This window comes from Cariama cristata, unplaced genomic scaffold, assembly GCF_000690535.1.
Source record: "Cariama cristata isolate BGI_N322 unplaced genomic scaffold, ASM69053v1 scaffold44579, whole genome shotgun sequence".
NCBI lineage: Eukaryota > Metazoa > Chordata > Aves > Cariamiformes > Cariamidae > Cariama > Cariama cristata.
In genome coordinates this window covers 1-27,500 of record NW_009638283.1, presented here as the reverse complement: position 1 = coordinate 27,500, position 27,500 = coordinate 1, and the positions used below count along the sequence as shown (strand labels likewise).

The window sequence follows — 27,500 nt, the reverse complement described above, 5'->3', positions numbered from 1 at the left end:
TAAATCCTGATGCAACTTTTTTTTTTTTTGCAAAGATTGTGGGAACTAACCCTTCTCTTGTACCTAGATCCATAGGTTGCAACCTCTGATATCTTTGATTTTCCTCTGTGTTTCTCTTTGTCTTCTGTGAAAGTCCCTCTTGATTGTGCTGAGGCCCTGGGCTCAGCGAAGACACTGAATAAATTACAAAAAAGCCACCGTTGCTCGTTGTCTGAATCTTCTTGGTTTCTGCTGTAAGGTGGTGGTGGTGGTATGGGAAAAGCAGCGGGGAGGGTGCGCCAGAGAGCGTGGGATGGAGCAGAATCCAGGTGAGGAACCTCTGATTCTTTTTCCTCACCCTGCAGGGACTCCACATTATCCAAGCCACACTGCCTTGCACTCCCCTCAGCCCTTTTGTGTGTTTGTGGATGCGTGTGTGTGTAAGAAAGCAGACACGTGGTGGAAACCAGCAGGGCCTTGTTTCCTCTGGTTGCTGCTCAACCAGAAGCAAAATATTCCACAGTTCTAACTGGATACTGTGAAGTCCAAAAGCGGTCAGCATTGTGAATTATGTCCATTGAAACACTGCGAGCGGTGTACTTATAACGACAGTAGGCCTTGTAGATTTGTAATATATTTTGTTTTGTTTCTTTTTTGTAGTGCTCTTCACAAGTGAGAAAAAAGAAATTTTTTTTTTTCTGTCTGTTTTTTGATTTTTTTTTTGTGTTTTTTTTTTGTTTGTTTGTTTTTTTGTAGTAAAGAAGGGTTGTATTTAGAGGCCAGTAGCTAGAGATCCAACCAGTGGAGCTCATGAAGCACTACCTGGCCTTAAGGCCACCATCCGAAGGAGGCTGGGAAAATTATTATTCACCCAGCCTCCGGAAATGTAATGTACCAGCAGGCAAAAAACAGTTCTTCATGTAGTACAAAAACAACAAAACGAAACGAACCCAAAAAAAGGAGGAAAATAAAGGTAAAAATGAAACAAAAATCATTTCTTAAATTCTAGTGCCATAGCTTTTTTGTTGTTTCTATTTTTTTGTTCATAACAAAGAGAGAGAGAGAGATTCTACTTATCCATCTGACACATGCATCCTCATGTGGTCGTTGAAATGCTCAATTTGGTCAAACTTGGCTGGACAGACAGAGCAGACGTACGTGGTCCCCTCCGTGCAGGCCACCACTCCAGCAGGGACAGCCCTCGCGCCAGTGCCAGTGGCTCCAGGCGTGCCGTTGGTGGCACTGTGCAGAGCCACATGCCTCTCCAGCAGGGTCTTGTGGGAGAACTTCTTCTTGCAGATGTAGCACTCGTAGGACTTCTCCCCGCGGTGGAGGCGCATGTGCACGTTAAGGGAGCTCTTCTGGGTGAAGCGCTTGTTGCAGATACTGCACTGGTACGCCCTCACGCCAGTGTGCGTCACCATGTGTTTGATTAGGTAATCCTTTAAAGAGAAGGAGCGCCAACAGATGCTGCATTGGTGGGGTTTCTCACCTGCCCATTACCAACGAAAGAGAGAAAGAAAGAAAAACAGACAAAAAAAAGATAGTAAAATTAAATCAGTTCGGTACGACTCTGTAATAAACTAATGGTAAGTCTCACAGGGCTCTTTGGAGAGGTGTTCTGGTTAAGAAAGAGCAATTCTGTTAATAAGCGTGTTTTGATACACAACATTTTTTGCAACTAGAGGTTTCAAAATGTTTTACAAAGGGGGCTGTAGGTATTCCCAGTCCACATACAGTAAAAAGGAGCTCAGGTGATTTCTTCAAGTGCATATAGTAGGGACTGACAAAGACAAGACTAGAGTTAAAAGGTCCTGGCATCTACCCCCAGCTTCAATGGCACAGCCTCTCCTGCCTACGCCCCTGCCTTGCTCCTTGCGCTCATTTCTAGACAGATCTTAAGTTACTTTACCTTTCAGTGCCTCCATCTCCCTACCTGTATGCAATAAAGGCATGGACAAAGCTAGTGATTATACTAGAGAGCTGACCTGTAACACACTTGGTTTTGTCAAATTGCTTCAAATTCCTCAGAAGAGAAATGCCAGAGATTGCCAAAGCAATCCAATGCTTTATAAGAGGTTTCTATTTGTGCCCCTTTTTCTGGTCAAATCTCATAGCTGAAGCATGAGTTAAGACTAACTGAAAAGAGAACTTCAGTACATAGAAATGCCTAGGCCAGCCAGTACCATGCAAAGGGCAGCCTAACAGATAAACTTCCAGTGTAACATACATGAAATTTAAATGATTTGACTGCCAATTAAATAAAACACCTTATCAGGTAAACCAGAGATATAAAATAATTATGTCATCTATCACATTGCCTTGTGTGCCCAGGGCTGTTCTAAAACTGATTCTGGAAACTCATATAAATGAATTCTGATCATATCCAGACAAACCAGGATGAACTGAAAAAAAATACTTAGCTGAGCACATATAGACTACTCTTAATTTCTCCTCATGCTCAGAGTTCTTCTGGGAGACAATGCCACAGCCTCATGTTTCATGGTATCAGGTAACACTTTCACGATATGTTGCTGGATTGATAATGTAGACAATACCCAACACCTTGAATGCCTGACCAAAAGCTGCTTTTTAATTTGTTTTTTGAATAACTTGTGGTATGTTTCAGGTGTGGTAATTCATCATCCCCAAAGCTGTCAGAGAGAGAGACAGTACCATAGCTCTGTAACAATCAAAATGATCTTCTGTTTCACTGACTGGAAATGATTTTCCTTTGGTCATTTGGTCATTCTGCAATTTCCCCTCCGGCAGAGATCCTTTCTTTTTTTTTTTTTTTTTTTTTCCTACAGACATCCTGCTTCCTCCTTTTTACAATCTGTCTGGCACTGTTTTAAATCCTGAAGAGTCAATCTTCAGGGACCATCACACACCTGTGGTAATATATCATTTACTCTTTGTATAGTGAGATTACAATATGCTACTTGTATTCAATTTTAAGAGGAGATAATTAATATGGATTGAATGGGAAGGATCTACTTTTTTATCTCCCCTGAGTCTCTGTTTCTTTTTATTTCACAGTTTGCACAGATGATAGTGACATCTGTGAATGAAATCCACATGCTGCTCTTCCTTGCACCAATGATGAGTTTGTCCCTACCTGGTGAAAGAAACTTCATCAAAACACATTAAGTCCTTACTTTCCTGCTGGCTTGGCCAAACATAGTAGTGTGTTGAGTGTAGACAGGCCAATATGCTTGACACGTATGTGGAAAATGATAATGTGTCAGCTATAATAACGTCTGATTAACTTACAAGAGACTGATTATATTTACAATGCTCATTTTTGCCTTAGGCAAAATATGTCCCAGAGTTTGTAATAAGTAGGTCTCCTCTGCTCTAGACCCTGTTAAGACTATGCTATAAAAACACCCTAATTTTTGCCTGCACATGTTTCTAAGATACACTGGGTTCTGGATTTCTAACCTTAGCTTCAAAACCTTCCTGGGATTTCTCCTCTCCTAAGGATCTCAAAACTTTTTAGGTTTTCTTTTTTGTATGCAAATGTATGTGCTTCCCGAGTGAGCACCGTAGATTCTTTATTCCCACAATTCTCCTCCTTCAAGTTAGAGAAAACTTCGGTCAGGGAATTAAATGTGCAAGTTCCTCCTTTTGGTTCTTCAATTCATATTTGGCTGCATTTAGACAGCAATGTGGGACAGTTCTCGAATATGAATCACAGCTTGATGTGTAGGAGAAGGCAATGATGGCTTATAAGGTGCACAGACCCTGCATGCATTCTAGCACTGTATTTCCACAACGTTGCATGTCTCGGAGAACAACATTGTGAGATACATTAAAGCCAGTCTGTAGGGAACATGGAAAAACATCCATCTCTAGTATGTTTGTCTCCATGTAGGGAGGTAGGTTTCCATCACATGAAAAGCTACATCACAGCGTAGTTTTCAGAAGCATAAAAATACACAGAGAATGTGAGGCCTTTAGGTTGTTGAACTCTGGTTTATGATGAGATTCCTCCATGGCTTCTCTTGTGAGCCCTCCAAACAGCAAGACTAATTCAAACATTTGCATCTCCCAAATCTTTCCCCTTTTCAGTGGATCTTTTCCAGAGCCACCTTGTCTGGCTTCTTTCAACAGAGCTGAGAAAAGTCACCCTGACAGTCGGAACAGCTGTCTCCCCTCAGTTTTCATAATGATCCTGTCCAGCACTAGACAAGGTAGCAGATATGCTTTCTCTGAGGCTATACATATAAAGGTTATTTTCAGAATGGTTTTCTGAAGCCCTGCCCTCTGTTGGTTAACATGCAATTATTCTCCCAGACACTCCAGGAGCCAGTTTGTTCCTAAATGAACTTTGAAATCATTTATCTACCCAAATCTCTCCTTGCCACTAAAGTTCATTATTTCGGGCATTCTCAGACCCACACAAATAAAATATTAATTCATGATTGGAGATACCTATCAGTTTCCTTGATTGACTTTATGTGTGGTAGCTAGGAATATTTTAGGTCAGATCTTCCAATATTATTTTTTTTCTGCCTTCAAATACCAAATGCAGTGCACAGTGGGGGTAGGGGAAATAAAGCACCTAATCTCAGTGAAGTTGTTTGTGAAAAAGCCTTTCTAGCTTTTGGAACAAGGATGTAGGCAGATATATTTGACAGTGTTCTGAAGTAACACTGAGTTTTTCTGAGTAACACAACATTATCTACATAGTACTCTATATAGATAACTGTTTAGCTACTCATCCACAACAGAAAGATGGAGAACATAAACAGACACAAAGGGTAATCTTGGGATTCGGGATTCTTGATCCCTGCAATCATACATTTTGTACCAGTCCTGAGAAGCTGACCTTTCTGTGTATGTACATGTACACATCTGCCTTAGATGTCTAGAGGAATTTTCCATTTAAGTGATAATTATAGGCAAAGAGAAGTTAAAAGTTTACATCCACACATGGAAGTGAAATCTAGTGGATACAATGGGGAAGCATGACTTAACATTTCTTCCATACCTTGGGCAATTTCTCCAGGTTCTACTCCATGTATCACAGAGCTAGTATTTATTTTAAGATCTGACGTTAACAAAACCACTGCTTGGTGAGAGAAATATTTACTCTTTCTCTAAACCGGAATTTCTCTCCAACGTCAGAATGAGCTGAGGGCTAAAGCAAGACAAATTTAGTCCTGAATCCAGGATAGCTTCTCCATGTAAGATACATATATCTCCTTGCTTTGAAGCCTCCTAACTTGACAAAGCTAGAAAAAGCAGTTTTCGCTCAGTAGTAAATATGGTTACCTATATTGTCTCAAAAGACCATATACTAAAGCAGTTGCATTTTAAGCAAAAAGGGTGCTGATGTTGTGTTCTACACATATTATTTTAAATTTTTCTCATTGAGCCCTATGTTTCTGTACTCACAGCTAGGGAAACATCTGACTTATCGAGAGACAGGGGATTACAGCAATCAGCTTCAGTGAAGTACAGAAAAACTTCCCGGAAAAACTCCATATTTACTTTCTGATAGGAATAAGTGAGATTTAGAAAATATGTGGCAGTGTGTGTAACACCCAGGCCTGGACCTACTGCTGCACTCCACCAGGAATGAACTTGCCCTAAACTCATGCCAATCATCGTCACTTGAACTTAAACCCCTGTAGCTATAAAATTTACAGGGGGTTGGCCCTTTCTTAGTAGATACAGTTTTTCTTTAATGACTTTTTAGTTTGCTCATGCTCCTGCTACTTAATGTTGCCTGATCAGCTTGCAGGGGACAACAAATGCATACCATTTCCTTGGATGGGTGCAGGACACATTTTAGTCCAAGTAAAATGAGCTTGTTTCTGCATCATGCTCAGTTAGGCCACTATAAGGGATCTATACGTTTCTGAAGGGGCCCAACTTCAGTGCCGTAAGCTCGGAAAGTATTCAGTGATACCAGCTCCCTGGATAACCTCTCTCTCCTGTTTGTGCTGGGGGTTGGTAGGTTGGGAAACAGAATCTAAGTCCATGTTTGTCAAGGGCTTTCTCTGGCTTCATGTATAAGCCAAAGGGATGCACTCTTACCTGTGTGTACAAACATGTGCTTGACGTAGTTCTGTTTGGCGGTGAAAGTCTTGTTACAGAGAGTGCACTCGTAAGGCTTTTTTTCACCTTGCCCACCTGCTGTGCTGTGGCCCGCAGATGGGGCCAAGGGCTGTGGGGCTGGCAGCTGGGCAGTAAAGGTTGACAGGCCAGGCTGGGACACTGTCACAAACTGTGTCTGTTGGCCAGCTAAAGGCTGGGGCAGGCTGAAGAGAAAAGGCTTAGGGCCACTGCCAGCAGACTGTGTGGTGAAAAGGGCAGGCAGGTAGGTGTTGCCAGCTGTGCCAATGACCTGAGTGTTGCTGGTCAGAGTCAGTGGCATCCTCAGATTGCTGGTGAGGGATTCTGTCTGGCGTAAGTAGATCTGTGTGGTTGGCAATGGTTGGGCAACAGTTGTGTTGACAGAAGGCTGCAAAGCCCCTTTTTCGGTGCTGTTATTGACTGTGAGCACTTTGCTGTCCATTTCAACGTCATTGCTTCTCTCTGGCGAGGAAGAGTTGGCATCTACATGCTGCTGCTGCTGCTGCGGCTGAGTGCCATCAGCAGGGACGTCATTTTGATCTGCTTGAGAAGGTTCTTGCTGTCCATCTCGGCCCAGACCAGCCATAAACTGCTGCTCCATGGAATCGGGCTCAGTGCCAATGGAGGAACTGACTCCCGAGTCAAAACTCTCCCCTTTGGGCTCACTCTCAGTGCCTTCTGCTTGGTCAGTGTCCTCAGTGCATTCCTCAGACTCATTGCGCTCAAGGATCTGCACCCTCTGTTGGCCATAGTAGTCATAGTCATCCTCCATCTCCTGCTTAATATGGATGTTGCCCATCAGAGTTTGAATTCGGACAGGGCGTGGTTGCTTGCGGCAGTGTGTGGTCTCTGGAGTGGTGGAGAGGTACCGCTCCATCTGTTGTGACCGTTCGTGGATCCGGGTAATCCAGCTGGGGTCTTCCATGTGATGGTCCCTGGGGAGCCCCAGGGCTGTTTCATGGTGGCTGACCACAGCTCCACTGTAAAAGGAGCGTTCTCCACTGCCATTTTGCATGGAACAGGCATAGAGGGCCGAATAGATCCTGTCCACACTGTGCTGCGAATGGCTCTGCAGGTACCCAGACTCTGTGTCGGTGCTCTGTCCTGAGGTGCCTGATTCAGGTGTTCCCCTGGGTGTCTCCTGGCCAGAATCCTGAATCACCGGGTAGACCTCTCCCACATTTTGTGAGACAATCCTTGTGCACTCATCAATCACAGTCTTGATCTGCAGGATGCTGGCAGCTGTGAGGATTTGGAGGGCCTCCGACTGTGAGACCCGCAGCACCCCGCTGTACATGAAGTCAATGAGCTTTTGCACAGACTGGACTGACACCACTGAGGGGATCTCGATGTCGCTGTAGCCCAGCAGCAGCTTGTCCTGGAAAAAGGGGCTGCCAGCCGCCAGCACACAACGGTGGGCGCGTAGCATGCTCCCGTGGATGCGGACCGTCACGTCACAGAAGTGGCCACGGTTGCGCTGCTCGTTGAGGGTCTCGAGCACAGAATTGCTGAAGTTGTGAAGGTTGATGCTATGAATGCGCTCTGTCATCCCCTTGCAACTGATGTTACCTGTAGCAAAGCAGATGACAAAAAAAAAAAAACCAAAACGAACAGATTGAGCTTGTCCTCTACAAAGCCACAGTCAGGGCACTGGCGAAGGTGACTGCCCACTGGTTAAACAAAACAGATTATACTGTAAAAATTACATACAAAGGCACCAATAAGAAGACATCATCTCTGTAAGGCTAGAAGTAAACTTTGCTACTCATTTGCAGGAGCTCAAGTTCTGAAATTTTGGACAAAAGCACAGACAGGTGTAGCTGGGCCTAAATTCCAACCACATTCCTGGGTCTTGGACTTCCTATCACTTCAACTGGCCTTAAAAAGCCTAGAGCCAGCCAATTGTAAACACTGAGCACATGGATTAAAGCCGGATTTTAGGCTGTTCACATGTGGACCCATGCCAGAAAAGATCAGATTCTTACTTTAATGGCCCTTTACACCAAGTTGTTAACACAAAGAGTCTATAGGAAAATGTGATTTCTATTTAGATTGGTATTTTAAGGAATTTGGATCCTGTGTTTTACAGTACAGTTAATTGTATCAAAAAAAACTGGCAGTCACTTTGTAAAATCCAAATCTGGTTCAAGATTTAGGCTGTAAATGTTCCTAAAATCCCACGTACAGTTTTGTCTGGGGTTGTGGTTTAGAACATTTGCTACCCAATAGTAACAAACAATCCTCTGTAAGAACCCAAAGCAAAAAGTTAACATGAGCTGTCCCCTTAATTTTTTAGCATATCCCAAGTTCTGACGGGCACCAGAATGCCATCATGTAAAAACAAATGTTCTCCTGCTGTTATTTACTTGACAGAAACTGGAAAATTACAGACATTTACTCCAAGGAAGACTTTGTCTTAGTTTGGCTGAATAATCTAAATAAGAGAACAGTTTAGAAAAGCACATAACCAATTTAGGTACAGATCCAACACATCCTTCAACATTAACTTTTACAAGTGACTAAAAAGTAACTTCTTAATCCCTCAATCCACTTTCTCCGATCTCCATCTTGCTTGCTTTGGTTTTAATGCTTTTTCATTTCCTTTCCCGTCCTTTACTCATTTTTTATGTATTTAGATTTTGATGGTCTGAAACTATTGTTTCACTTTTTAACTATGAAGAACCAACTGCCCTCTGAGTGGAAAACAAATAAAACATTATTAATAACTTCTTTCTCTTAGCATTTGTAGTACATGCATTGCCTTGGTTCCCAAAAAAGTACAGAGAGGAAAGTAAAGCAAAATCACAGGTACTTTGTCTTGAATATTCCTACCAAAGCTATAACTCCTCTTGCCACAATTACTTGTTCATATGTGAGAATCCAAAAGTGAAATTTGGTAGAGACGCATGAGTAAATTAAACTAGCTTATTGTCACTATCTGTTTTAACAGAAATATACAGAGCGAATAAATGGCATTGAAAGCGGTGTCATATACATGCCTTTTAGCCCAACAATGTCCCTCTGCTCCAGCCTAAAGGGTGCTTTACATCTCATACACAGGCAGTAGAACACTACTCCCTGCAACGTGCAGGGAAATGTGGCGTCCTTCCTGCTCTGCCTTTTCCTTCCCATTTATCCACTCCTGACATCTCAAGCACCCTCAATTCTGGTGGTTCAGAGAAACCACCTTGGACATAGGTGGTTATTTTAATTGTCTGAAGTAGCTGAATGATAAAAGGGAAGCACAAACATCAGGAACTGGAAATCTTGATGAGGTCAAGCTGCCTGAAGAAGTCTGATGTTAACAGATGTAAACGTGCCAGTATCAGAGGGGTACTAATTTCCATATGAGATTAGAGCACTGGAGGGGACACTCACATAGCAGAAACAAGGAGGAAACCACTAACAGTATCATGGAGGTGATTTACAAGTCCTGAATTACATCTGTCTTGTTCATAAGCTCTGCCAGGAAACCTGATCTTCCTCCTCTCATGAGACTGATCATAGGACTGGAAAAACATCTTAGAAACTGGGAGATGTTCCTTCAGGAGCACTGCAACTGATATTACACAAAATAACATACAGAAGAGGTGTATTTCCTCCTCCTTCCAGATACAGTCATTCTCCAGAGGCCTCCAGGGCAGTTCCAGATGCTTCCCTTCCCAACATGTCAGGTCACACAAGGATTCAAAATATATTTACATAAAAAGTCAAAATCCTTCATCTGAAAGGAAAAGAATTTGGTAAAAGCTTTGTACTGGTCGGGAAACAGAAGGGTGGAAAATTAATCATAAATAGATGACACTTCTTTTTAAGACCTACTGTAGGCCATGGCAAGTGATTGCATAGCTACACATTTATCTGCATCTCCCTTTGACTGGTTGCCTATCAGTATGCTAGAAATCTTTTCATCAATAAGTATCAATCACTACTTGGTTTGACCCTAGGGCTCCCTCTTCATGCAAACATGTCTTTAAGACGTGCTTCTGGAAAAGGGAGTGACCTCTAGCTTATGTTCTACTTTGTCGAATGCGGCATTTGATAATAAGAAATATGCAGCAGTCTAACTCAATAAACCAAAAACCCTGCCTTGCACATGCGCAAGGTGGAATATTCCACACATACCAGAGATGCTGTGGACAGCTCTTTTGACCTGAGCAGGTGCAAAGAGATTTACTCTGTTTCTATGCACCTTGGCAGATAAAATTAATTTTGTGAGTAAAACTCTGAAAAATGCATCCTCAGGACAATTCCTTTCCAGAAAGGTGTGATATGCACCATGAGACTGGATGACTTCTTGGGAAAGTGAATTCTGCCACTTATCCACAAATCACGTACAGAAAGGAGGAAGGGCAAGGTTCATCTTTAAGTCTCAGCAGCCTTTCTCAGGTCCTGGCTGTGGGAAGCACGAGTTGTGTAGCCACAATGCATGTGGTCATTAGCTAACCTGACAAAAACAGCCAGCTGGGGTTAATCAAGGCTAAAGAAAAGAGGTTTGTACACATTTATGAGAGTGATGTGAATAGCTCTCCTATAGGAACTGATCTAGGATGCACCTTGAGGTATAGGAACTGGTCTCAAAGTCAACTGAGTTACTTCATGAAAGGCACAGAGTACATTTTGGTTGCTACTGGTACAACAGTTTTCCCTAAAAAAAAAATCCTTTCCTCATTTCTTTACTCCTTCGAATGAATTTGGAACATCTGCCACTTCTTCAACTGAGAAACAACTGAAATTCACTCCTTAAGGATAAAACAAGAGGGGTGGGTGGAAGAGACACATAACAAATGGTTAAAAAAGCTAATAGAGATTTTGAGGATGTTTCTTCTAGGCCACCTTCTTTGACATTCAACACTAAATACCATACCTATCCAAAGTACAGGCAATCAAATAATTTCCAATAGTGTCAGAGATGCTACTATGTAAATCACAGCAGTATAAAACAGCAGCTTTAACAAATTCCAGAGATCGGTCTGTAGCAAAACCTGCTGTCCCATGCAGCTCCTCTCCCTCTCTGCAGGAAACTGTGTCCAGATGAAAGTTTTGTGGTTGTCCCTTACTGTATGCTGTTTTAAGCTGAAAGTCCAAAAGCGATGCTCCCCATAAAAGTGGACTTGCCACTGTAGGTTTGATCCTAAAGTAAATGCCACATTCTGACAAAGCCTACTAGGGCCTTGGACAAGCCAGAAAGTGTGTCAGCTCTTCACAAGACCAGCGAACACAGGCGCACACTCACCTACTCGTCACTGCCCAGAATGCCTGGCTCAGGAAAAAGACTGCTGTCTCAGGCTCTTCTCAGACCTGCCACTCTTTTAAACTCGAGACAGTGGGAACTTTTCTGTGAAATTCAAGTGGTCTTTGTTAAGTGCTCCCCCTCCCTTTTTCTGTCCAGTAAACATGATGTAGAGATCCCAGCGGACTCATTCTGAGAAACTCCTGTAAAATGGTTTTGTCCCCTTTCTGTGAAGCAAGTTCTGATTGGAGGGGTATTCACAAACCATATAGGAAAGAATGGGTGTGAAAATGCAAAGGCCATTCTTACCCAGATGGGCAATGAATAGGCGTTTGCCAGTTCAAAAAAAAAAAAAAACAACAAAAAAAAAAGAAAAAAGCAGGAAAAAAAAAGAAAAGAAAAAAAGCCCGTACAACTGCACAGATTATGCACATTTGCAATCCTCCTGGGATGCAATTTGAAGCTGGCATGGCATAAAGGTGAAACATATTACTGTGCAACTTTGAAAAAAGCTCCGTTTGCCCATATGCAAATGTAGCGATTAAACTGTCAGGCTATTCTCAGAAACATGCATGGAATTCATCCTCAACTAGTAAGAAGGAGCACAACGTGGATGGGAAAGGAAAAAACTTTTGTTGTGTAATACATGACTGAGTGCTTAGATTAGTGTTTCCCTGAATCTCATCCACCCCTCCTGCTGACTTTTATGCTATGGGCATTCAAAAGAAAGTAGATTTTACCATGACAATAACAATGACAACCTTTCGAAGTACAGTACCAAAGGGGAAGGCAATGGCAGAAGGAAACAGCAGGCAGTGGACTCCTGGAAGATGCTATAGAAAATGTGGAAGTGCAGCAGTGAGGTACATCAAGCGTTGCTTGAAGGCAATTTTCTATTTGCCAAAGCTACCATACATAGACCTACATAAAGCTAGAAAGGTGTGGCTCGCAAAGGTGATTTTTTTTGTTTGCCAAAAACGTAATAAATGATCCCAGCAAACACATGATGGAGTAGAGCTACAAAGAAGTATGGAATACTGAAGACTGCAGGCCACACATAAATGGCTATGTTGTACGTTTTAAAATGTATTTAGTAAAGTTTTTTTTGGTATAGCCACTAGATGTCCCTTTCTGCAAAGCCAATGCTTACAGCATTAATGCATACAACTGAAAGATATCACAGAATTTGATTTTCTCTGGTGTCCTTTAAAATCACAGTATCTCAAAGCTCATTGCACAGTAATGCCTACCATTTCTAGAAACCCAGTGATGATGAAACCACCACAGCTACTGTAACTCAGCAGTAGCTCAGTGCACAGCCTTCACTTGAGGCAAAACTGCCTAGGACGCTGGAATCCAAGCTCTTGGAAACTTACTGTGTGGTCTTTCACAGGAATAACTAGCAAAGTGAACCCCAAAGGCTCTGTCTTGCTTTCATACTTATGGGGCAAAGAGAATAATCGTCTTGTATCCTTGATAATTGGTAGGCTTGCTGAGAGACGTACAGAGTGAGTTTTTGCCTCAATTTTGTGCAGTAGCATTTAGTAAATTGTTTGGCAACCCATCTCACTGATACTTAGACAAGATTAATGAGAACTAGCTTGATATTGTTGCCTAGTTTGTCTTCCTGACAAGCTTCTCAGGTCTTGCATTGAGAAGAATACACACTTTGCGAGACAGTAGAAAAGTTGGAGGTGTTATATCTCGTATAGAATATGGTATCTTTATATTCTGATCATCAAAGGGACAAGTGCCTCCCTAGGTGGGAGAACACCCTGGGCTAAGACCAAGATGTGGAAGTTAGGTAGGCTTCCTTCCTGCTTCTGGAGCTGTTTCCCTGTGCATCTGTAATCCAGGCACTAGTTCCTGGGAGCACTGCAAACCTAAGTAACCTGCTGCTGCTGGAGACAAGCATTATTATCTGCTCCTTACTCTCTTCCTCTACCATGCGTAGTTTTGGAAATCTCTAATCTTTGGTCGCCACACCAAGTGTTGGATGACCACAGCCTCCTGGCTGTATCAAAAGGATGCATTAGGTTCTTCAGACAGTCATCTGGTCTACTCCTTTTCCTCATGGTGGGAACAATTTACCGACACTATCTCCACAAATTTGTCTAACGTGTTTGCAAAAACAACAATGTGGGGGATTTCCACTCCCTCCCCAGACAGACTATCTACTATCTTTATAGCAAGAAAGTTTTTCTAGTATTTAACTTTGAAACCAATTACTCATCCTTTCCTCCAGCAGATAGAGAACTAGTGACCACTTTCCTCTTTATAGCACTCTCTCATGTACTGGAAGGTGCCTCAGTTTTCTTCTCTAGATCTATCTTTTCTGGAAAATACAAACTCAGGTCTCCCAGTCACCCTCACTGGTTATATGTACTCTCCTCATTCTTATCTTCTTCCATCTTGTATCCAGTTTGTCCTTCTTTCACTTAAAATGCAGTGCCCTGAAGAGGATAAAGTACTCTAGCTGAGTGAGGTGAATGAAACAGTTGCCTGAGACACTTCATATATGATACCCTTTAAAGACTTTATAGGATAAATAAAACCAAGCAAACAAAGCCCTGTTATCAAAACAAAACTCTAATTTTCCTTAAGAAAGGCATGTCTCAGTAAAGAATCCTTAATTGGGAATGAAAATCTCGGCTCTTGCATAAACATGACAGTTCAGTGGAAATACGGCATTTCCATCACAACATATGAAAGCTACTATAGTCCCACAGTTTCCATTTTTCCAGTTTTCTCATTTCCACACATTAGTGTCTCCTGTTCCAAACTTAGCACCACAACCACGGGTGCTTTCTTCAGCTCCAATGATCTGATTTATCCCTAATGATGAAGTTTTATTTTCAGTTGTTCTCAAGTTAGTTACTCTAAAATAAAACTGGATTAACAGAGCAAAAATTCGTATCTAGTGTTTCCATACACAAAATTAGTCCTGCATGAGGTTCCAACTCTCTAGGACCAAATTTTAGTGGAGCAACATTTTTTCCACTCAAGGAACTGACCTGAATTCAAATTCTGAAAACCTAGTAGTGGCTGACTTCTTGATATATCTCAGTGATGCTAGAGAGGCTGATTTAGCCAATCCTGCTCAGATTGATTCTCCTGAATATTTGGCCTCATTTTGAGCAGGGGCCTGCAAGAGGAAGAGCCTATACGGAGTTTCAGGAACAGAGAAGAACATTTGTATCCTCAGCAGGAGATCTGACCAGGAGCAGCCCTTGCTTTCTGTTGCTTTAAAGGTTTGATGGAGTTTTCACCCAATCATCTGCTTGAACATCTTGAAAATCACTATCTCCTCCTATAATATCTATTCAAAACAAACACCAGATGACACTACACGAATTGCCCTAACCCTACCAGATTGTTGTTAGAATCAAAATATGTAGCAGTCTACATTTAACAGGAAGTACTGTATTTTTACCAGCACAACATCTTTTAATGTGTCAGTAATACACTCTATGGAAGAAAGAATCACTGCATTCTGAAAGTGTCCTGAAAGCTGTCGAACTTCTCTAAATTTCATAGTCTAATAACTACATTTATTTGAAAGACAGAAATGCATGCACACACACACAAACACAACCTTATTCTTCAAGGAGCAAACATACCGAGTATATGGCTAATAAGAAAGAGTTTGCTTAAACTTTGTTCAGGAGACAGGCTTTTTCCGCAACTAGGGAATGCTCAGCAAATTTCCTATGGACCATTTATTCAGTTAATTGCCCTGTCCTTTTTAGCATCTACCTAATGATGAGATATCCATTTCACATAAAACTGAAGACTAAGCCATAGGTGTTCTGTACATAAAATTGCTTCTATATCCAGTGGGCATAAATCCTCAATGTCAAGCATGGAAGCCTCTATTTCAGCTTACACGCTTGGGGACCAAGCAGTGAATCACCTTCCTATGCTTCACCTGAAAGTGTACAGGAGTCCACCAGCGCTAATCCTCTGCAATCCACAGGGGACAATGTCTGTGCCTCAGTTTGCTTCACATGTAGAACAAGGAAAGCATCATGGACCCAATTCTGCAGAAGGACTGCCCGCCTTAATCTTAACAAATTGTTTTCCATTCCTTGGATAAAGAATACAACAGAAAGATCAAAAATTAACTCCATAGGGCTCTTCAAATTTTGTTCTCCAGGGTTACAAAAATGAAGATTTCCTCTCATACTGCTCTAGTGCCTTGATTCATTTATACCTCTTTATGGTAAGCATCCTACTCACAACTGTAAAACATCTGGTAAAAACTAGCTCCAACTCATAGCAGTCTGGTGACCAAGAGCTTTGAAGTATTACAGCACATTCAGTTATTTTTAAGTTAAAGAAATACTCCATTTTTAGCCAGGGTACTTACTTTTCTCACCTTGACTCTAGTTTGTATTCTTGCTATTTTAGGAACTCCAAAGATACTTTAGAGTAAAGAGGGTATATTCAAAAGCCATTTTTATTCCTAGGCACATATTTGGGGTGCAGTCCAATATATCTCCACTGTAAACACTGGCACATGTATACACACACTCTGTTTCTCTCAGTTCCTCTCACCACCCTTGTCTGTAGACCCTCTGCTGCTACAGCCGTACTATCATATCCCCCTAGCATAGACACGGACTACACTGACGGGGGATGCTTCTCCTGTAGTTCTCTACGACACCTCCAAGCAACATACACTACATTAACAAGAACCACCACGGCTGCTGTCACAGTTGCATTAACAGGGATTTCAACAGGCTGGCCGTATCATTACAAGGGTGCTAATTCCTGTGCCCTGGCCAGCTGTAACCTCTTTACATTAGCAAAAGACAGAATCACCAAATAGCATTTTAATGCTCTTTTTTAAAACGTAAAGGGAGAAAACTGTACAACTGCCCTCTTGTAATTGGAAACAGAGAAAACAACGTGGCCAGATGATGGCACCATTTCCTAGGAAGACGAACGAGGCCACACTCGTCCCTTCTTCAGCAGGGAACACTTTCATGTTCTACATCAAAATTGTTTCAACCGCGCTCGCTTGTTCCCAGAGAGCTCACGCACGATCCTGCCAAGCCCCAGCATGGCCCAACTGTTTTAACTGGCTGTAAGTTTAAGGCAGTTCGGGTCTTTAAAAATCTAGGTACCTCTACCGCTAGTTTTCCTTCGCAGTGCCAGATGCTGTTACTCCAAGGGCACGTTGGACTAGCAGACCTGGAGCGAGAGAGCCAGGGAACAGGGAGGAGGTGAGATGGGCCAGCAATGCTGCTGAAGTTACGGTGTGAACGCTCCTCGCTCAAACAAAGAATAGGGGAACGCTTCTTGGAAAAAAAAACAACCAAACAAAAACTTTTTGGAAAATGTAGGCAAACAAGGTGATTTATTTTGCTATTCGATGGTCCTGATTAAAAGCTTACTGTAGTCATTAAGAATATCTTCACCTGCTTTAAGGGCTGTTGTTTAAATCCCAGTAGTGTATTTCAGACTGAATACCGGTAAGGAAAGTGAACAGGGATTGCTTTTGGTCACCTTGCTGTGGTGGACTGTATAAACTTATACCCTCTCTCAAAGGCATTGTTTAGGGAGGAGAAGGAGCTGGGGTTGCAGGTGGGAACTGAGTCTGGAGGAGGAATAAATTAGAAAGATAATAGGTGCAAATACATTAAAACATGTCTCCAAAAGAGACAACTGCTACTCCATGAACTCTTTCACGTTTGCCCTGTATTGTTAGGTTTTTCCCCCAGGCAGAAAGACAAGGAGGAAAAGCTTATCAGTTTGAGTGTGGTTAAATACAGTAAGCCTGAAAGCCTGTAGGCTCTGGTTAAAAGGAAAATATAGATTAAAACCTCTTAAGATAATTACCTGTTTAGAAGGTTTCTATTCAAGCTAGAATCCTCTACAGGGAGTATTTGTAGCAGTCTGTTAGGAAAAGGGTGCAGTCAGAAATGGCTGACTTTTGTGGGAGAGTTGCTGCCTGTGGAAGAGCACCGCTTACACCCTCCATGTTTCCAGATAAAGATCTTTCAACGTAGGAGATTTTGTTTTGGTCACAGAACTACTGGTTGATGGGAGAAACAAGGAATGGAAGAAAAACTGTAAATGCCAGTCCTCAGAGCTGGGAAAAGGATTCTTTTATCTCTTTTAGTGGCTTTGCCTCAGCCCTGAGTAGAGGAAAGCTATCACATGAAAATGCTAGATCTTATTTAGTTATTTCTTCCATTTATCCTTTTTATCTATTAGTGAAAGGGTAATTGTTAACTAGTACAACTGCGTGCTTTGGTGAATATTTCAACTTAGAAATATCGTGAGACAGATATTGATACTGTTTCGGACTGTGGCTTCTTTATTTTGAGTTTATGGGATGAGCGTTCAGGCCTGCTTATAATTCAGATTTAAATATCAGTGGGAGACAGCACATGCTCATGTCAATGACACTGAAGGCCACAGGGAAAATTTCTGTCCTTAGTGGGACCTCTGCAATCTCAGGGAGCAGACTTATTTCCAAAATCACCTACTTAGTTTTGATAGGAAGAGAAATGTATGGCAGAATGCTTTAAACTAATAAACGAAAGCAATAAACACGAACACAGCATTCATGGGTGGCTTGATATCATCAGATGGATCTGTAGCGTTAGATGTACATTGTCAGCCCCACTGCTTCCCCCCCAGGGAAGAAGCCCTGGAATTACATGTATACACAAGCATACAGACACCAACAGGTGATACTAATACAGTGCATGAGAGTTATTTCTCAGGTCTGCCTTCAGGCACATTCTACCCTCTGCTCAGCCAAAACCATTAGAGATAGCATCTGGGAGTTTTGAACGCAGGGAATATGCCCTGCTTTGAAATGCTGCGTAGGATCAAAGCACGAGGTATTTTTGTTAAAGTTGACATGGTTGCCCACACAGGCACAAAGCTGGGGGGAGAAGTCCCTTGCTCTGTTTTTATTTCCTCTATCATACCCCTTTTCACACAGAAATTGCTACTTTGTGTTTTTTTTCCTCTATCTGTGTAACATCAATAAATTACATGTTATCACTCCTATCATCTAGTTATAAAGAGCCTTTCAAGATTTTTAATAGATGCACAATATTGCTACACTTACATTTTCACTGGTTAAGAACACAAAAATAGCTGTTGTGAGATTACTCTTAATTTATACTACTTCACTCTTGTGGGCTTTCAAGAAGTAGCATTTTGCCACATGTCACAGATTGATACAGAGTATATATTGCGCATCCCAGCCGGGCAGAGATCCTTTCAGTGTTTAACGCAACAAAGCTGGGATGTGTAGGGGTTCTAGGATTTGTTTATCACTTTTTTTCATAGGCGCAGTTAATTCCTCAAGGAGCTATTTGTGCTGACAGATTAACTAGAGATCTTGAATTTCTTTTGCATTGCAGTTCCTGAGTGGTAGATACATAAGACCAGATCTCATGTTATTTTAGCCTTGTAAATGACTCCTTGGACAATGAAAACAGTCACAGAAAACAGAAATGAAAAGATGGCACAATGGCATTCCCTCTAGAAACAATAGTAATTGGCGTCCTCAGGAACCTGAATGCACAGTGCCAGCCAGAACACGTCACCGTGGTCCGCCGTGCACCAGGCTGCAAGGCAAATACCCTGATGGAGATGAAGGAGTTTAGTGGCGCTCTGATGGCTTACAACTGATTTTCACCTATGGAGTAGATTAAACACCATATTTCTTGTGGAAATACAATGATTTTCCCCCACAACATCCCCTAGCACACTTTATAAACATTAGTAAGTGGTATTAAACAGTACCTTGGGTTCACGTTTCAGGTTCTCTCCCAGTACCACATAAAGGCTTCACTTCAAAAATGTTTTGAATGAAAGAGCTCTCTTTGTTCAGCCAGGAACAATACAAGAATTGTTTTGGTTTTCTCTCATTCGAATACTGCTCTGGCCCTACCTTGTTCGAAAGTTATTGAGCGGGATCACAGCACAAAGATTACATGGCTACTCTACCACAGGCAAACGAGAAAAGAGGAGAAAGTGACTATGGAAGCCTAGGTGAAAAGAGCAAAAAGCTCCAGCATGAGACAGATCACAGCAGTGAAAAGGAACAGAAGGTGACCAAGTCTGTTTTCACACCTGTAACTTTGGAGTTGTGTAGTTGCAACAAACCAGGAGAGTAATGCACTGGTCAATGTTTCTCAAAGCATGGAAGGTGTCTCCCTATAGCATGCAAAGGACTAACCAAGAAAGATGTAAGCATTGAGTTACACAGGGTTTTAACACCACACAGTAGGATAAAAGGAGATGTAGATGTAGCTGCTTTAGTTTCCTTCAAGTAAGAGTCACCTGTCAAACACTGGAAAACCTTTTATGTTTGACTCTGCTACATGAAGTGTCCCTTTGCAGACCGTATTAGGGAAATGGTACATTTGGTTTAGTCCTCTCACTCGATTAGGACAGAGGAGATGACAGCAGTAGCATGCGTGGTTAAGACATGAAATAATAATGATTGGCATGATTATGTTTGACATCCTTCAAGCAGATCATATAAAGTGGCAGTTTTGGTATGTGCTACTTCAGTAGGAACAACTATTAAAATGAAAAAAAGAAGTAGAAGTTAGCCAGAAAGAGTCTGAAGAAAAGATACGGAATTAAAATCCATAAGATCAGCAGGGAGATGGCCTTAATAATACTTTATTGGAGTCCATATGCATATCCAAGGACAACAACAAAAAATAAGGAAGTAGAAAACACTACAATGGTTAAATAACAAGGTATAAGAGTTCATTAAAGCTGAAAATGTATCCTTCTAAACATGGAAATCATGCCCAAGTGACACTAATAGAACTGATCATAAACTGTAGCAGGCTAGATGTAAAACAAAGATTAGGTAGGGTGAAGAGGAAATTTAAAGAAAAAACCGCTAAAGGCATAAAGACAAACACTGTAATAAAACATTATTTAAATACATCAGACAGAGGAAGCTTACAGGGCAATGAGCGGTGCCTAAGAAATACTGCAGATTATGTGGATTGATAGATGAAGTAGGGAAGTAGTAGACTCGGGGGTTAGCTAGACTACTGATCTACGAAAGCAGTAAAGGTAATCAAAGAGGCTACAGAAATTCCGCAGTGGAATTGACATTATTGCTTTAATTTTCAGAATGGAGGATGATAGAAGAAGTTAAGCTAGCTCAAGGGGGACAAGAAGAAAGCACTGTTCTGGAGACTGTTATAAAAAAAACCCAAACCAAACCCACATACAAAACCAAACAAATTCCAAACAACAAAACACCTTAATATATCGAAGATAGTTGTACAGTATTTATCAGTCACTCATTTCATGACAGAAGCAGTTGAAACACTCCTCCAATATATAAAGGAAGGATTTACTAGAATACTCAGAACTTAAAGAATGGTAATAAAAATCTATGGGGGGCAGACTCTGGAGACAGGAACAGGTAAACTCAGAAACGGACTGCACATATCTTACTGGACAGTTACAGCATGTTTCAGTGGCTGCAGCATGACTTACAAAAAGAAGTATCACAGTATCATCATAGAATCATAGAATGGTTTGGTTGGAAGTGAGCTTAAAGATCATCTGGTTCCAACCCCCCTGCCATGGGCAGGGACACTTTCCACCAGACTAGGCTCCTCAAAGCCCCACCCAACCTGGCCTTGGACACTGCCAGGGATGGGACATCCACAGCTTCTCTGGGCAACCTGTGCCAGTGCCTCACCACCCTCACGGTGAAGTATTTCTTCCTTGTAGCTAATCTAAATCTTCCCTCTTCCAGTTTAAAGCCACTGCCTCTTGTCCTATCACTCCATGCCCTTGTAAAAAGTTCCTCCCCAGCTTTCTTGTAGGCCCCTTTAGGTACTGGGAGGCTGCTACAAGGTTTCCATGGAGCCTCTGCTTCTTCGGGCTGAACAACCCCAACTCTCTCAGCGTGTCATCAACTCAGTCATCTCAAAATCTTAAGAATGGAAGCTATGGAAATGTAAAGAGCAACAAGACTTTTTATCCTTTTCCCTGGTACTTAAAAAGAATAGATACACTGGGGACATATCTTCAAGTTCTCCCCTGAAATCATGAAAGCTAGAAACTTGCACGGCTGTTTTAAACCAAAGCTGAAATTATGCATATTATCACTGGGAGTTCTCTAAATGGAGCGCAGTTAGAAAAGCACTGAATACCACAAGAACTGACAACCTAGCATCAAGCCAGTATTACAGGGTCATCAAATAAGAGAATCAACATTTAGGATAATTAGACAAATTTTCAAAAGCATCTATGTGTTATAAATGTAAGTGATTTATGCATCAGTGAAGCTTAGGCTCCAAAGTCACACAGTTGCTTCTGAAAACATACTGACTTCATAACTGAAGTACCATATGCTATTAGTCATTTCTCATGAGAAGAAAAGCCCAAGAGACCAACCTGACAAAACTCACTTAGTGTACTGATTAGGAACATAAAGACCAGTTCCTATCAGCAGTACAACATTTTACACCGCCAATTCTTCAGTGTATTGTGATGGCTTTTTCAACAGAGGCAGGGCGAGCTCAGCTTAGAGCTTTACATACCTGTACTTGTACTTACTTCTGTCTCCACACAATTCAAGCAACATATATCTGCTTCTACAAAAACACAAGTCATTCCTGGTTGATATTTCTTTGATAATCTTATAAACAGAAATAGAAATCCACAGGACATAGAAATCACTTATGACTGTTAAAAAGAGAAGCATTTACTAAACAAAATTTCAAATGTTCTGCAAGATAAAAGTATAATTATGTGTCATGACATCAGTATTTGAGAACTATGGATGTCCTTGCTTTCAGCTTAGCGTGCTACAGAAATGGCCTATATCATTATTATTATATCATCTAAAATAGATATCTAAACATACATCATTTCTTAAGTCACCAAAAACAACCTAAAAATACTCAGCATTAGCTAACACATACCATACATAGATTAGCAAAAATACATATGAAATTACTATTGACATACTGCTTGCCTCTGAAAACAAGGAAGCTGGTAGAACCAGGGCCCCTCTCCTCCCCTCTGAGAGTGGACATCGTTTGAAAGCTCCAGAGTAGTTTCTAGGGAATCATAGCCACAAATTTCCAGATGCAGAGGGAAGACCATAACGGCATGTAACTGTTCTCTTCCTGCCACAGAACCTCAAACAGAAACATAGGAAACCTAAAACATAAAGATGAGGCCAAACCACTTTCAGATCCATCTAGCCTCTACATTAGCCCCAGGCAAATCAAACTTGCTGATTCATGGGAAGGGAATGATAGATCCCTCTCACTGCTCAAGAAAATGAAAATCCACTTTCCACATCCACTCTCAATGCTCTGTGCAGTTCAGAAACCTTGTGAGGTTCCCTCTCTGCCTTTCATTATGCCGGAAGGCTTTCAAGCTACAAAAATCAGAACTTTGAAGGAGAAAAAGAAAACAGACTGCCTCAAATTTCCCATCCTGTGAAAGCTAAAAAATGCTGCATTGGGCCAAGTCAACCATGTCACTTGAGCATGTATGGACTAAGGGTTCAGATGTGGTCCATCACCAACAGTGTTTATATAAAAAGCACATTCTACTTAATGCATAAAAACTCCTCAGTCCCTTGCTAAAACATAACTTTAGAAAGTCCTCTCCCACCTCAACATCTTGCCAATGATTGTTTCATGGATTTTACAAAAATAATCCATGCCTCACTTTCCTTCTCAACTTTCATTCCCTACTAGAATCTCAGGTCTCTGCAAGAATTTAGTGTTCTCTAAAATCATAAAAATCACTTCAGTAGTTTTTCCAATGATTGTCCAACCTGCCTCTCAGTCCTATGGAAACTTTTTGCAAAGATGTTGCTTTTCCCTTGTCTGGAACAAATTCCTTCACAGATGGACCATCCAATGTCTAAGAATAACTCTTTTAACTATCAATAGAGACAAAGAGATTCAGTTGCACTGTTCCCATGGGATTCCTTTGAGTTTGGACACATCTGTTAAGATGCATACATCAGAGCCTGAATGAAGTTTTTGTCTGATTGTATCTCCAAGAACTCATGAAAGTTTCTGCCAAAATGATCTTATCTCTTGGCACTTCCAAAACATAGATAGTTATAGATGCTTTCTGAAGGGCTCCTGAAGTAAATGGCCTATACAGACCAAATCAGTTTAAATACAGCCAAGTCCTGATGACTTCCTTCCCTCTCAGCAAAATCTTTGGAAGCTTTACCTGAGGCAGTTCAGCCTTCAAACTAGGACCCTACCAACTTTATGCATTCTCTATCCAAAAGCAAGAAAATACATGGAAAACTGCAAATAGCACCAGTCTCTCGTGCTTTCCTTTGCTTCTCTGTAACCTTCCCATAACCTGTGCCTCCATGCTTGTCCTTGTAGTTTTCTGCACAAACACCTTTCTTCTGGGTAAGTAGCTATATCTGTTTGTGACAGCTGAGTAGCTAGAGGTATAACTCATTTGGAGCTCTATCAGCCCACTCTATGACTTAATTCCAAATTAATTCAAAGTGGTGCTTTTTATCTGCCAAGCTCTACATGAAAACAGTTACTTCAGGAAGCACCTCTTCCTCTAACTTGTTTCTCCAATTGCATTGTGTGAGCTAGCATCTCCCAAGACTGAAAGAGATGGGAACTGGACACAATGCATCCTAGTTTCTGGACTTCGCTTCGAGGATTCATCTGTGCTGGAAATATAACATAATGTTCAAATCCAGAAATCTAGACCCCAGTCCTACAAGGGTCAGAAGTAATGAAATTTCATTGGGAATAAATGGCACCAGAAACAGTATGTGGAATGTACTACACTATAGAATTAAGCCCCAAATTAAGTTGTGCATCACATGTGACTTTACCCAGATTTTTTTGCTAAGTACTTGTTTCAGTAAGACTGGCATTCAGGCTATTGCTTAGGCTTTCTTCACCTCTGCCTTTTACAGTTGACGAGCAGATGGCTATCATAGAGTTTTTATTTCCTATGCTTGGAAAAAGTATTCTGATCTGAATCATTCCAAAAGCACTCTGATTTTTTAAAGTAGATTGGCTTCTGAATATTTCTCATAATAAATATGTGGTGGTGTTTTCTGCCAAGCACTAGTGACTGTGCATGCAAAATGGTCAGTGAAGATTTCAAACTGATTTGAATAGGTAGCCCATAAAATCCAAGTCTTTTTTCCAGATATATGAACGAGAATGGAACCATCTGTACATCAGTGCATTTTTCCAAGAATTGATACACCCTACCATGCCGACCCTTTGTGGGTATTTCTGATATTTTAAATGAAAATTCATCTCAAACTTCCTGTCTAATTTCAGTTTTAAAGTATTTTTAAATTATTTACCATCCGCTAGAAAACTCCCCACCAGAATGAAGAATGTCCTTTGAAAATGAAGTATGATCTGCCCAGTTGTGCGGGTAGAGGCAGTATGGTGGTCTGGGCAATGGAGGAGAAGCAATGCTGTAGTGTCTAGAAGGTAGAGAGAAGGACAGGAAGCGTTGCTGGCCTAAAGAAGTAAAGCATCAACACAGGTCCAAAAGTTGAGAGGAAAAAAGATGTGGCATTCTAGCTCTGGGAGGAGAGGAAGAGAAGGACAAAGGGATGGATTCTAGGGTGAGGGGAAAGTATCAGTCCAAAAGGCAGGGAAAGCAAGAGGTAAGGAGAAGGAATTTGTAATGACAGGGAAGCCCATTTTTAAATGTTGAGAGACACAAATATTAATCTCTTGGATCAATGAATGTATTCCAGCACTAAGGATTGAGGCAATATTAAAAAAAATACACATGACATGGGAGATAGCTATATAGTAAATATGCAGTAAATATTAATCATGCCTCATTTTTAGTTCATGTGAGAAATTGGCATTGATATTTTGCAAGGACATGCCAAACTAATTATATGCATACCACCCCGACCAAATACAGCCTGATAAAGTTTATAACCCATCATAAATAATGGGAGTTTTTCCATTGGATTCAAAGGACATGGAATCAGCTAACAGAGATCAACACTACAAGACGCTTTACCATTTCTTGAATTTTTGCAGGACTCTATAACTGTATTTTGCGAACTAAATTGCAACAATTCCTGACATAGGACAATATTAATGCTGAAATTATTATTAAACTTCTTTTCTGAAAAAAAACAACTTCAGTATGAAAGGAGATCTAACCTGGGTTTGCAGTTTGTTCATATTGATATTATGAATTTAGTAGGAATGGAAGGTGATTTGGGGACAATAAAAACTTTGAGGTCTAAAAGACTCTGTTTGCCCACAGAACAGGTAGAGCATGAAGAGCTGCAGGCTCCATCTCCCCCTAATGCCCTCTGCCAATATTCCTCACCCCTGAACTTGGCCACTTCAGAAAGCAAAAGCAGGAGTTCATTCTCCAAGTTCCCTACAATCCCTGCTGGCCTCTGTCCTAAGGTTGCTTTCACGGGCTTCCATTTGTACTGTCAAAAGGCATCAGTTTGAGGTTTCAAATCCCATTTACTAATGAACTCTTTCATCTTTGTGAATGGGATAAAGAGATTCTTTGTTTGAAAATAAGGATTATTTTTCTTGTTGTTCTGCTCATTTTTTGCATCTTTTCACAAGCTTTTTGTTTTCAGAAAACATTACAAGACAAAACTGTACCCCAGTTTTAACAAAGAGCCTGACATCTCCAATTTGAAGAGAATTCTTGTATATACTAAATTGCATACTGCCTGCTGCTCAATTATTTGACATCTTTCTTCTCCCCAAATCACCAGGTGAGATTTAGGAAAGTCTCCCCAATGTTTACCAGCTCTATTAAAATCAAGACCTCTAGAAGAAGCTCATAATGAAGAAACTCAGAAGCCAACAGGAATGAATTGTAGCTAAAGTGATTTTGATAGTGATGATCCCTATAACCCGGCTGCTTCCAAGCTTGGCCCTGAGGCAGGATTTTTAAATTAAAAAAAGAAAAGGATATACATACTTTTTAATCTGATTTTTTTATTGTCATGCCCTGATTTTTTTTTTTTTTAATAGGCCTTTGCAAAGTCTGGTTGGCTTCTGAGCTCTTGAAACCTGGTGTCATCATCTTTCTTTCTCCTTTTTTCCACCCTTGTAAATTTTACAACATCCTAAAACCACCGCAGGAGAGGTAAACTATATATTCTAAAACTAGTGAATGATGAGGTTCACATCACCCTGCACATTCTCGCCCAAGAGACTTCCAGGCAGGGACCACTGTGAAATGACAATGTTTTCAAGAGCTGACAGAGTCAGTTCTGACTTTCCAAAATCCAGTTTTAATCATTCCTTCCCTTATTTTTGTATATTTTGGCAAAATGGAAAGAACATTTTCAAAAGGCCAATTAACCCATGATGAGCAATCTGAAAGTGAATGCACTCAAAACAAGGGCCTTAAACTGGTACAACCACACAGGTCTACAAAGATTTTCCAAACTGTTACAGACTGATCCTCTCCACAAAACACTCTCCCCTTTCTTCATGGAAATCGTTTACAACCCTGGGTGTCAGAGCCAGACACTTCTTTTCTCCAACTGCAATATAGCACAGGCTGAAAATGCCCAGTCAGTAGATACGCTTGGGTAACGAGAAGCATGTGACTACCTAGAGAGGAATAACTACAGCTCTGGTTGAGAAGAGACACGGTTGAGGGGTCTTCCCTTCTTAATTTGTAAGAAGCACAACCTGACCCAACAACATGCTCTCAGCTTCCTCTGGCTGATTACATTATCACGACCTTAACACAAAATGCTCTATTTCACTGGCAATTCCCCAAAAAAGGGAAAAGGTATAAACCCTGAGGAAGTCCTGCTCATGTCATTATGGAAAGAGCATCCAACTGGCAAACCTGGTCCACAGTAAGGAGACTGTTTTCAAGAACCCCGGCACAACCCAACAGTGTGTTGGTGTACTCACAATCAGATGACCCTGTGTGTGTGTGCAGGTTTGTTGGTGAATGTGGTGAGTGGATGAGGGCCGGGCTCAGAGACAGAACAGCTTCAAGGTTCAGGCAGGGAAGGCCCGGCTTGGCGCTGCATGCACCCGTCTGAGTAATCTCATTCTCCTCAGACGCCTTCTGGTTTTCAGCTGTCTTGGTTTTCTTCCTGAAAATAAACAAAGAGACCTTTGAAGGGACTGACTGCATATTTGGGAAAAGGCATTTTTAGAATCTGTTAAAGATAACTTTCTCCCCTCCCCTCCCC

General features: G+C 41.2%; 1 protein-coding gene across 1 annotated transcript; it reads right to left on the bottom strand.

The window, feature by feature from the left end:
* Window positions 1-326: 326 nt before the first annotated feature.
* On the bottom strand, window positions 327-27,442 carry ZBTB20 (zinc finger and BTB domain containing 20). The gene is made up of 3 exons (XM_009708650.1): window positions 27,214-27,442; window positions 6,028-7,635; window positions 327-1,471 (listed from the first exon to the last, which is right to left on the bottom strand). Exons 1-3 carry the CDS (start codon window positions 27,440-27,442, stop codon window positions 1,053-1,055), a joined length of 2,256 nt encoding a protein of 751 aa, XP_009706952.1. The 3' UTR covers window positions 327-1,052.
* Window positions 27,443-27,500: the final 58 nt, after the last annotated feature.

Bases quoted from the DNA above. Each gene is read 5' to 3' on its own strand.
- ZBTB20 (XM_009708650.1), bottom strand. From the start codon at position 27,442: ATGCAGTCAGTCCCTTCAAAGGTCTCTTTGTTTATTTTCAGGAAGAAA. The intron at 7,636-27,213 runs GTGAGTACACCA...GCTTTGCTACAG, and splicing joins ACACACAGGGTCATCTGATT to GTAACATCAGTTGCAAGGGG. The intron at 1,472-6,027 runs GTAAGAGTGCAT...GGTAATGGGCAG, and splicing joins GCACATGTTTGTACACACAG to GTGAGAAACCCCACCAATGC.